General features: G+C 32.6%; 1 protein-coding gene across 21 annotated transcripts in view; it reads left to right on the forward strand.

Annotated features, from left to right (window-relative positions):
• The window catches only part of LOC145279820 (otoferlin-like), a 1,618,966-nt gene extending 1,615,389 nt beyond the window's left edge, over positions 1-3,577 (forward strand). For all 21 annotated transcript variants that reach the window (XM_080131202.1, XM_080131198.1, XM_080131211.1 and 18 more), the window contains one exon: positions 2,957-3,577. In XM_080131202.1, coding sequence (XP_079987328.1) covers positions 2,957-3,137 — 181 coding nt within the window. In that variant the 3' untranslated portion in view covers positions 3,138-3,577. The remainder of the gene's footprint in view (positions 1-2,956) is intronic.
• The last annotated feature ends 9,615 nt before the right edge of the window (positions 3,578-13,192 follow it).

A 13,192-nucleotide genomic window follows, 5' to 3' on the forward strand; every position in this document is an offset into this window, starting at 1 on the left:
AAGGTAATAATTGTTACTTTTCTACCTATCTTAATGAGTTTAATTTATGTTTTAAAGTATTTTCAAGCGCTTTCGTTTATTTATTTTTTTTTTTTAATCTTAAATTGCGGTTTGCGAGTGTCAAATACCTCCAAATTTTCAAGAAATAAAAAAAGAAAACGCTAGTCGTTAGATCAAAATTTTCCCGCTAGATTGCAAACGAAATCTCCAGATCTAGCGGGAAACCCGCTAAATTGTCAAGACTGCTTATCCCACGATATGATTTGGTTTTTGTTGTCGACTTCTCTTGGTTTCGCCCATTAATATAATCGAAAGAATCGGCAATAATTGAAAATCTCTCTGAATCAGTCTTATATACATAGGTTCAATTTTCTTAAAATCTGATTTATGCCTTTTAAATTTTAAAAGGCGAATGTGTCCATCGGTCATTAGATATTCGGCACATAAAAGATTGTCTTCTGCTGAAAATTTTAAACAGGATGTATCTCGAGCAGTGAGTGGATCACGTCAACATTTTTCCGATTCCGATACCTTTAAAATATCAGAAGATATAGTTATAGTTCCTTTTAAATCTTTTCTTCGGACTTCTATGAAACTCCATGTCATATGTGTACATATTTCCGCAAGCGTAAAATACACTTGTGAAGACAATCTATAGATTTTAGTATCACTGGTATTTTAAAACAAACATTTATCATTAATATCAGCGATGGAAAATTAGGTTTTAACCAAAAGTAATGGTAAATATGCACTTTAGGTGCGTATTTTTTTTTTTTTTTTTTTTTTTTACATACATAAAACCATAAAAGGCTTTTTTTGTTGTTGTTGCTTTATAAAACATCAGGCCCAAAGAATTAAAACTATGAAAAGTTTTATTTTTATTACTTTTTATTAGACTCAATTTACAATAAATAAACGTTATAGGAATGGCGACCATGTTTTTTCTAATTTGAACTAATTTGCAAAAAATATATGTGGCCGCCATTGCATATAAGGTTTTGCTGTTGTTCATCGAGTCTAATAAAAAATTAAAAACAAATAAAAATGAAGCTGTTTTATGGTTTTATTAAAGTCTTTGGGTCTAATATGTTTTATCAAAAAATTAATTAATGGTTTTATGTAAGCCAAATAATTTACGCACCTGAACTGTATAGATGGCAATATAATTTTTTATTAAAAGAATCGTTTTGGGGAATCGGAAATAGACATTTTTTTTCAGATTTCGATACGGATTCAGATTAATCGTCTCAACACTAATTTAAAGTTTTACAGGAATAAAAAAAACCCTCATAAGTCTCTTAGAGGTGCATTGCCATTGTCTTACCCGTTCAATTTTACGTGATATAATTATAGATTTTATGCAGATTCTCAAACACACCTATGTAATAATATATTTCATTAAATGTTACAGTCAATTTCTGTCTGCATACTTTAGTTCTATCCCTTTTTAGTTTCCTAATGAATTTTCCCGTTTCTGGCAAAAACTAGTCGATGTAACCACCATAATCACGTTTTACCTGCGTATTGCCTGATCGATCAAGATCCATAACCAAAAGTGATTAAAAGGATTTTTTTACGTCATTAAAATCAATAGGCTGTTAACTATATAAATGATTGCTATGTTACTTGTAGAGGCATTTAATATTTTTATCGTTATCATTCAAATTAATTTTGTTCGTTACGTTTTTGTGTGTCTACTAGAATCTTTACTCATTAAGTAAAGATTCTAGTAGACACACACACACACATACACACACACACATATATATATACATATACAAGGTCAAAATGGCGTAATGTAAGGAAATAAGGGAATTACAGCTTTTCTTCCAATTTCCGGATTTTTTCAAATCATGCCCGAACGCATTTTATTTCCTTTTGGTCGATTGCTAGTTGCTATTTCTTCTGATGAGTTACGGGCAAAATAGATTCACTGATAGATATAATACTTAAGTGAATGATTTTGTGCCACGAAAGAGATACTTGCAAGAATTATAAATGCCAACTGAATTAAAGGAATAAACTAAAAGATGGTCAACATCATGAAATTTGGAATATAGACCTTTGTGATTGATTCATTATGTGCTCTGTAATTACATTGAGCTTTAAATAAGGATTGGTATATATAAAAATGTGAATAAAGAATATTTCCACAATTATATATATATATATATATATATATATATATATATATATATATATATATATATATAAAATGTTGTTTGTTAGCGGTACTTTTTGAATGAATTCAATTATTTATCCGAAAGTGCTTTTTTACCTAAATGCGCGTTGGGAATAATTGTCCCCTTTAACCAATTTAGTACTCTCAAATACGGAGCGGCATATGTATTGTTTCTTTGGGGGTTTTAATATAATTATCTACCCACTCGTGTTTCAGCAGAGTGGCTGAATCTAGCGATATTCGACATCGAGATCCCATGATAAGAAGCCTAAACCTCTTCCACTGCTATCTCGCACGGCTACTGAATATATTGCGTTTTACGTAGATGCTGTTTATTTGTTTTTGCTAGCGATACTTTTTGAATTAATTCAAGTATTTACACGAAAGTGCATTTTACCTAAATGCGAGTTGGGAATAATTTTCCCTTGAGTGTACGAAATTGGTCAATATATATATATATATATATATATATATATATATATATATATATAAGGGAGAGTTAGACATATCTTCCTATCATAGAAAATGTCCAGCTTTTAAAATATATAATTCTTACTTGATATATTGAAACAATAGATAGTAAGTAAAAAAAAAAAGTAAAAAATAATATTTCCATCACTAACTTGATGAAGGTGTATTACTTCGATATATGTTTAATATTGTTTTCTAAGAATAGTTTGTAATTCAAAAATGCCTTTATTTTATTACATATTATTTACTAACTTTATTCTATTACATATTAATACTAACTTTGATTCCATTTCTTTTTTTCAGTCGACCGGATTCGTCGTTCATTTGGTTCCTGAATCCCCTGAAATCGATCCGTTATATCCTGTGGCATAATTACAAGTGGGTCATCTTGAAGATTATCATCTTCATTCTAGTCGTGATACTCTTGGCTTTATTCTTCTACTCACTACCTGGCTACACCGTGAAGCGAATGCTGGGTGCCTAGAAATACCCACAATCCAATATGCCCCCTCCCCGCCTCTACCCCACCCGACCAACCCATCGGATCCGTGGCTGCACTTACACCGCCACCATCGACTTCTAACATTACCCTGGAATCAAGAAAAAAAATATTTAAAAAAAAAAAACTTTTAAAATTACTTTTTTCTTTATTTGATACTTTTTTCTGATATTTCGTGCACATATCAACACTTCAAGAAACTGTTGTGAATTACATTGGAAATTATATATACATATATATAAATATACACAAAAATGCAAACATATACACGCATGCAGACCCATTGCATACAAATATACACACACAGACCCCTACATCTGAATACGCATATATATATATATATATATATATATACACACACATATATGCTCATACAAATATAGACACACATCCAAATAAATATATAAATTCTAAATTGTCAAAAATTAAAATATGGAAAGAAACGTTTGTATGAATGATTCATGTACCTAATTGCTTTGCCAATGAAAATTGCTTCCTTAGACGATTTAAATGAAACCTATAATCAGTTTCATTTGAGTCCTACGTAATGAAACAATTTACTTTGAAAAAAAAAATGATAGGTAGATAACTTTTTCATAAAACCTTTTCAGTTTAAAAAAAAAAAAACATACATTTAGAGTTGAAATGTGTCTACGTTTTTAAATTCTAAAAGATCTTGCCTATATCAAACCAAGGACAACATCCAACTGATGAGGAAGCAAGACGTGAATGATACAACACCCCCCTCATCCTTAAAAAAAAAAAAAGGCTTTGATCTTAAACCACATCCGATTGGTTCAAATTTTGTATTAAGAGAAACAGAGAGTGAAGAGAATGATGCCGATTATTAAGTTCAACAGGGAAGACTTCTCTCTGTAAAAAAAAAAATAAATAAAAAAAATAAAAAGATATTGCTTTGCTGCACATACTCACATGAGGTAATGAAACACGACCCGTAAGGGAGGAGCCAACAGCTTCTAACTGTATAGGTCAACCAACTTAGTAGACGGTGAACTGGTCATTTTCTCTTGCAATTACTGTCGTCATTCGGTAGATTTAACGTCTTTCACATTTTTTTTTTTTTAATTTTTCCACGCGAAAAAAAAAAGCTTGTTGATTTTGTAGGCGTGCCAGTCAATTCGTCAAGAATTGTATATTTTACTTCTTTTAATCACATTTCAGTAAAGATGTTAAGTGTTTTAATGAATCTATGTTCATTGAGAGACATGAACTTGTATATACATGTACACAATGATATGCCCACAAATAGATATATACATTCACCCCCGACATACGGCATTAATTCGTTCCCGGATGAAGCTCGTACCTCGAATTTAAATGTCACCATTAAGGAGACGTAGTGAAACATGACACACTCGACCACCTAGCGGTTGCATCTGGAAACTTGTAACTTGGATTTTCGCTCGTATGTAAGGGAGGATTTTTGCTCTGAAGCCATCTCGTATCTCGAATTTCTCGTAACGGATAGCTCGTATGTCGGGAGTCTACTGTACATGCATATTAACCTATACACATTACCACAAATATATAAATATGTATATATAAACATAATATATATAAATGGCCATGAACCGAACATGTGAACACACAAAACATACACATACATAATTAGACACACAAACAGATGAAGTATATTAACTTGTATATACACAAACATACAGACGTATATTATCACATATGCACGCACACACACTTGGGCACGCGCGTTCGTCCGTCGGAACGACGAGGACCATCCGGATCATTCCTCCAGAATGATGGATAACACACGCTGAATTATAAAGCAATGGTCGCGCAATCTCTAACTACTCTACTGGGTCGGTACTGTTGAATTCCAGTGACAAGGAGACGTTTAGAATGACTGGAAATACTTCTGAGATAAGCAGAGAGTATATACAGTACTTGGAATTCCCAAATAGTCCTCCCTCCTCATCCCGCTAGGACCTTTATCCACACACAAAAATGGCGGCATGACTAACGAGGATGATCTTTGCTTAGCAACGGCATAATCACGTTGACACACTGGTTCCCGTTAGATTACCACACACACACACACAGATTATATATATATATATATATATATATATATATATATATATATATATATATAAAGATATATACACGTTAACACAAATATATAGACACACAAACTGACTTACAAAAAGCAAGTCATAAGTCACACGAACGAGGTCATAATACCAAATAACTATTTTGGGGCTTTAACATTCAAATATCCAGAGCAATTTAATAAATCTGCAGGGAAACCGATCTTGAAGATTTTCTTTAAGAAATCTTGAAAAAATTTAAAAGATTTCAAAGATTAATTAAAATTACTGGAGCCCTTCTTGACTCAGAACCGTCTCTGCATATGTGCGCTCGCACGCACGGGTGCACGTGTTACACTGATTACCGCCGCCGCATATTGTGAAATATGAATGTCAAATCTGTTGCTTTCAGTTCGGCTTGGGGAAAGGCATGAACCTTTTATCTTATAATGTAACATGAAGTGGGAAACTTTGTTTTATACTTAATTGTTTGTCATAAGCAACTTGTGTTTAAATGCACTCAAAGATTTTCAGCATTATATGAAAATGTATCAACAACAAAGAGCGATAGACCATACAGATCGATAATCGAAGACATTTTTGTGTAAGTGAAGAGGAGGATAGGAGAGTTGGCAGGTGTCCATTATTCCCACAGGTCTGGCTTATTGGAAGTCTCGTCTATATAATCATAATAGATGAGGATGAAGCACACACACCTTGATAGAATTTGGACATTTTTCTTGGGGCGAAATATCTGACCATCTTGAGGCTCACGTAGCATTAGATCATACGAGCAGGACTACCCGGCGTTGCCCGACGGAAAAGTTTAACATACTTCTATTAAAACTTCTATTTCTTTGCCTCTATCTCTATCTCCCCCCTCCAACCACTCGATATATTGCCCTTTATCTAAGATTTCTCAAGTAATGACTCGGTATTTTCTTTTCTGATTAGTACATAACACTGAAAACCCTAGTTAGTTGGCCTAGTTAAGCTTTACCCACTCCGCCAGATATTAAAAGAAATTTTTCTACATTTTAGATATTATTCATCCAGGGCAACGCCGATCAAGGAAATACCAATTTTGTGAGTGTCTTTTGTAAATGTTAATTTTTAGCTGGACATACAAGTATACGTACACACAACTGTCCTTTTAATGATAGACTAGCAGGGCTATCCGGCATTACCCGGGTTCATATAAAAACCAAAATAGAAGTTAAATAGTGTGTTATATCTTTACATTTGAAGACTTATATTTGTCTCTCTCCCAACAAGCGGTCTCTCTTTCTTCTTTAACGTTCTTTCCCCAACACCCGCTTTCGCTTCAATCCAACTCATTCCTCTCTTGTTTAATGTATTGAATAAGAAAAATCTAATTCATTTATGCCATTCATTTTAAATAGGATACTGTAATCATGTGTACTGCTCCTGGTCAACACAGAGTAGGAAAAAAAATCAATTTTTGATTCCGAATAATTTTGTTCCCCTATCCTAGCACTTTCACAATCATATGAAGAGAAATAATGTTGAGAGGGATAATAGTAAAAAAAAATTTTAATCGTTATATACTTACACTTATCGTTCCCAGTAACTTATTACAGAAATATTCTGTTCGAATTGAATACAAGTTTGTTTTGCGCACGTCTGCAGAAAAGTGTGTGTTCACATCTTACCTCAAGTGAGATGAAAGAACGGCTAGTGATTGCAACAGGATATTTGATGAATTCAAATAGAAGCGAACCGATGCCTCTACTTCCAAGAATAATGGATACACTGAATCGATTTCATTTTAACTTTCACACAATAACATGAAATCTGCACTCCCCAAACTACATACATGACAATAATCACATCTGCTGAAGATGGCGGTAATGAGAAAATATTATTCTTGTATTTGGATGGTTTGAAGAGTTCTAATCCTGGGCGTAATTCGTACAACGTTTCGGCCGATGTAATCTACTTTCTTCAAGCGTATCTTGTCGGATTCTGGAATCTTTTTCTTGGACGAAACACTTTATCTAACCCATGTGGGCATCATGTTATTGTTCCGTCAGCCGTAGTAGAAGCCCTCCGTACTTCGATTATATTTTGAGTGTCGCCCGCATTTAGGATTGAACCGTTAATCTCCATTAGTGTCGAACTTACAACTGAATGTACCAAGTACTTTATCTACTACGCCACGAATCCCAGCGAAATAAGAGCATGCTAAAATAAATAAAAATAAGGGGTTCCGTTCAAAATTCCATGCAGGTTCCAGAATTTGACAAGATACACCTGAAGGTCAGAGTGAACATTGTGCAAATCACACTCGGGATGAAAATAGACCGAATGATACAAACAGTTATCAATGAGTTATCAATCCTCATCTAAAAAATTCAGAAACTTGTGTTTTTGTTTTTCTTTTTTTTAGTCTGTTTATTGCCTTCACCCTCAAATTCACTTGCCTTCTTTCAGTCTCTATAAACCAATGACACAAACATTTTAAGTCGTGAGGGTTGCATATGTTTAAGATTTCTTTCAGGCAAAACACTATTTTAACAGCAACCGTGAAAATGAAGTTAATGGTCAAGTTATTTTTTTTTAACAAACTTAAAAGTTTATGTTGCTATTTAGTGGCAAACGTAGTAAGATATTTTTATATCCTACAAATAGTACTTGTGCAGTATAGTGAATTATGTACTTACGTGTCATGTCAAAATTAGTAAATTAAAAAAATATATTTTTAAAATGATAGAGTAGAACAAACAATTACAAATAGTTTTATTTTATTTTTTTATTATAGTTTTATCGTTATGTTGAAATCCAGGGGAGGTAACCAGTATTCTAAAGTAGAAAATGACGAACCACTAATGTTTTTGCTGTTTTTTATTTTTGTAAAATAAAAAAGTAGTTCTAGCAGATATTCTACGCGATTATTTTTCGTAATTGTTGGAGTTTTTACTAACTTAGACATGACTCGTAAGTCCCTTTTTTTTTTTTTTTTTTAATTTTTTTTTTTACATAAATGAATTTTTTTTTATCTATAATTCTGCACAAGCATCGTCATAACCATGGATTCAAATGTTTTTGTGATATTCAGATGGCTTAACCAATGAATTTAGGATGAAATTCTAACTTGTTTTTTTTTATCAACTTCCGGTTGCGTTAAACCATGTGCAGGTTGCAGAAAGCCCGAAACAATAGTTATGCATTTAATTTGGTTCATGTATGGACACTCACTACATAGTGTCTAATATTGGAGGAAGTGAACGGATATTAAGCCTACAAAAAACGTAACCTTTGACCTGAAAAATAGGCAAAGAAGTTTCGTAAATTTGTTATTTGGGAGAGGCAGGGGAGCGTTATAACTGAAAATACTATAAATTTTATTTTAATGAATAGAATTTAAATTTAAAACATTACTCCAAAGCACAAATGAATGCAAAAAAAAAAAAAAAAAAAGATTAAAACAAAATATTTACAAAAGTAAATATATCTTTCTTGGTTGTGCAAATAATGAAAACAAAAACAAATCTATGCAGGTTTGCTTTTATTAACAGTCAGATTGCTCGCTCCTTTTTACTTCCGGTTTATGATATCCATTTGCATGGATGATTAGTAGGGCTAGGACAACAGCATATTCTTTTCATTGTTTGAACTCTCGAGTGTGTATCTGTTGATATCATATGCTTTTATGCAGAGTGATGTGGTTCTCGGTTGATTAACTGTGTCTGTGTCGGATATATACGCGAGAGTAAAAATAATAAAAAGAATATGCTGTTGTCATAGCCCTAATGATTAAACATGGTCAAGCTAACGTGTTGTCTGATAGGAAGGGTATCATTAATCAGAAGGGACCATATCTTTCTTCTGACAGTCGTCCTTAAGAAACCGGAAGTAAAAAAGAGTAGAATATCTTGACTATAACAATGTTAACACATTTTTGTCTGTTAAGATGAGCAAATTGTATGAATGCAGAGGCGTAGCTTGGGTTGTTCCAGCGCAAACAAAATATTTTTTTTAAATGTGTGTGGAAAGGATTAATATATAAAGCTTTCTCTTTTCAATGTTTCTATAAATACTAAAAGCATTTTTAAAAAATGGGAGTAACATTACACTTTGATAGCATAGAAATCCGCTTAAAATGACCAATATTTGATCATTTTATAGAATCACTCCCGTCTACACCCAGGTGTTTATGCTTTTACGCTTTTTTTTCTAGATTGCCCTGAAAACAAGGTTAGTAATTGTCAACCACTTATCCATTTTCAAGTTTTTAATGTGAAAATTATGAATAAAAGTACAAACCTGCAATGGAGTTAATGGTTCATGTATTTTTTTTTTTGTCTCACACCCATTAAAATAATCTCCAGATTGAAGAAGGGGGCGATTCTATAAAATTACCTTTAGACGACTAAACATTTTTTGCATGTTGTAGACATGTCTCTTATACTAGGTTTTGAATTATAAGAATTAGAATACAACTGCAGCGTGACTTAGATTATAACTTGACATTTCGTATTAACCTAAAGATAAATATGGGCATTTCTACAAATATCCATAGAATAAAGTTATAAAGACTTCTGATTAACTGAGTCACGTTTCTCGGACGCGAGCTTCATCGCGATTGGGAAAGATATTTGCGTATTTGTAATGAACAGACATTAATTATAAGTATTGGTAATTGGCACAGTGTATATATATATATATATATATATATATATATATATATATATATATATATTTACGCATATTTTATTGAAGAGGATCTTCGTTCTTCTTCTCCACCTATTCTAACACGATAAAGGTGAAGAGGACGGAAAAAAATTCAAATTAGGCGAAACTACACATAGTAAATTAGTATTAAAAACAGTAAAACGACAGAGAACAAATCAATCAATAAGTAGGATGCACAGGAAGAACAGCCCTGTCAATCGAGACCGAAAACGTTTGTAAAACTAGGGGACTTTATAAGAACTTTGGATCCCACAACAAAAATACTTGTACGAAAACAAGAAAAATTCGAAAGAAAGATCATAAAAAGAAGAACGAAGATCCTCTTCAATAAATAAATATATATATATATATATATATATATATATATATATATATATATATATATTACCGACATTATATGCTAGTTTATTTTTACTTACACCAATATTTATCTTAAAAAGCAAGTACTAAAATGAGAAGGATACTCGATTTTTGGAAGGGGATTTTATGAGCTTTTGATCGAGGGGATGTCGGAAAAAAAGTTGCCTTGCACAGGGCGCTGACAACCCACGTTACGTCACCAATGAACCGAAAATTAACATATGACTTTTTTTAAGTGTGATTTCAATGGCTTTTTTTTTTGTTTTTCTTTCTTCTTTATTTTTTTTAATCTAACTTGTGTAATGCTAAAATTCTTCCGACCTTTTCTCTCCCAACCCAAAATACAGAGAAAAGAAAAAAAGAATTTGGCAAATGTTAAATATTTATATTAGTGTTGGGACGATTAAACGGAATCAGGAATCTTAACTATCGGAATTGTTTGAAGTATCCGAATTGGAAACAACCGAGCCTATTTCTGACGCAAAAAAAAAAATCTTAATTTTTGTTTTAACTTAATTTTTTTATTGCTGGCACTTATGATGAAATGATAATTAGTAACTAATTTTTAACTAGCAGCAAAATTACAACCTACAGATCACACCGACTTTGCCCTTGCTAATATATGTGCATATAATACGTGAACGGTTACGGCAATCTGAAAATTAAACGAAAATCGGTGCTTGTGCCCTTTTGCTACTGTGCCATTTTAAAATAGTTTTATGCAGAGAGTGATCCGCGCTATTTTTTTAAATCGTATTTCCCCGTTTAATTAAAGTTTTTTTTTTATTATTATTCAATTGTAAGGTTAAAGTACAGAATAGGTACAAAACACCCTCCCCTCCCCATGTTAAGAATGTTTTTTTTAAATAATAACGTTATTATTTCAGCATGGATCACTCTCTGCATGAATACCCTTTTTTATTATTATTAAATTGCTAGGTGGAAGAACAGAATATTTGAAAAACATCCTCTGCTCCCCATGTTAAAAACGGCTTTCAAAATAACGTTATTATTTCATCAGCACGGTGGCACAAGTGGACAAGTATCCGAAAATTTTATAGCTTATTATTTAGTGATTTTAACAGAATTGGAATCGGAAATTAAGAGCAGAATCATAATAGTATCGGAATGGAGAAAATATTAGAATCGTCTCATCACTAATATATATATGTGTGTGTGTGTGTGTGTGAGAGTGTGTGTGTATGTGTGTGTGTGTATTAAGGAGGGCAGATTTTTTAATGCAATAATCATAGTTTTACATTCTCGTGATCTTCAGACGACTTAATGCACGAATTTGGGATAAAATCCGAGCTTGTTTTCTTATTTCTATACCCACTTCCGGTTGCGTTAAACTATTTGAAGATAGCAAAAAGATCACAAAACCATAGTTGCATTGAAATAGCGTAACTCTTTGTAAGTATTCTAAAGCTATTGTCTATAGAAGACAAACAGTGTATACAAAAACTGAGCTGGCAAAAAAAAAAAAAAAAAAAAAAAATCTATCTGCCTTCGTTTTATATAATAATGTACCGCAAAGTAAAATATTGTTTTTTATCTTCTCTCGAAATTGCCGTTTAACGTTTCTAAATTATTATTTTTTTAAGAGAAATAAAAAAAAAATCTAAATGAAAAGCATACTTTGTAACGTAATAAAAACGGATTGCATCCGTTTATATAGTCTATAATTCTAAGGTTCTTTTATCTCGCACAGAAATATTGTTACTTAAATGAATGCATTTTAACGTAAATTTCAGTTGGAAAAAAAATATTGCTTATGCGGAATACCATTTTCTGGATGCAACGTCAGAAAGAAAAAAAAACATGTATGAAAAAAAAAAAAAAAAAAAAGAGTCACAGTCATCAATGTCTGGATTAAATCAAGTTGAAAAACCATCATAAGTCAAGGTCATTAGTTATCCGACTAAGTTATTAAGACCATATGCTAAGGTTTTGATCCTCTTTTGTCGAAGAGTTTCAAATAGTACTAGTAATTCACACGAAGAATATTAGGGTAGGGTCACTGGCTCAGTAGAAAGACTGGTATTGATATAGATCTTTATGGTTCTTCCATTCTGCAGCCAGGTATGTCTTGAAGGCATTTACTAAGAGGGCTTTGATTGTGTGGGAGCTTAGACTGTTCGGGATAGGAGCCACTCTACTAGAGAAGAAGTGACCATGGGAACCAGATTAATGTTCGATCTGCATCTTCAGATTATGTCCCCTCGTGGATGGGTTGAAGGCTGAAGTGAACAAGCTGTTACCACAGGTGGTGCGAGGTCTATTATAGCGGACATTGTCAAAACCTTTTATTTTGTAGGCCTGTAATATATCGGCACGCTGTCTGCAGAGTTATAGAATAGGAAGGTTAAGGCGTTCAGAGAAGGGCAAGTCGGAGCTGACTTGTACAAGTTTTGTTGCTCTACGCCTAACCCTTTCCAGTGCATATGTCTATTTATTTTCAGTATCCGTGCAGGACTGCAGGGTTCTTTGTAAACTGAACATGAGTACTTATGCAGAGTAGTTCCTGTACTATGGTTTTTATAGGTTTTTAAGTTTCACCGAGACTTGTTTGTTAAATTAGTAGGTAAAAGTACAGAATATTTACTAAACACTTCATCTATTAAGAACGGTTTTCTAAATAACGTTATTTCAGCACGGTACCTTATCTGCACGAGTACCAAACTATGATTAAAGTAAGGGCAAAGGAAAGTGTATATAAAAGAATTCCAAATAAAAAGTTGCAAATATCAAGAAAGAAAAATACGTTGATCATTCTAATTGATTGGAAAATAATCGGTACTTACGCACTTTGGTTACATTATTAAGAAAGCCATTCTTACCATCGGGAGGGCGGATGTTTTCTAACTTCTCTACTTTTGCTTAACAATTGAAGATAAAAGA

The sequence above is a fragment of the Euprymna scolopes genome, chromosome 7 (assembly GCF_053919585.1).
Source record: "Euprymna scolopes isolate OS-2025 chromosome 7, ASM5391958v1, whole genome shotgun sequence".
In the NCBI taxonomy this organism is placed as follows: Eukaryota; Metazoa; Mollusca; class Cephalopoda; order Sepiida; family Sepiolidae; genus Euprymna; species Euprymna scolopes.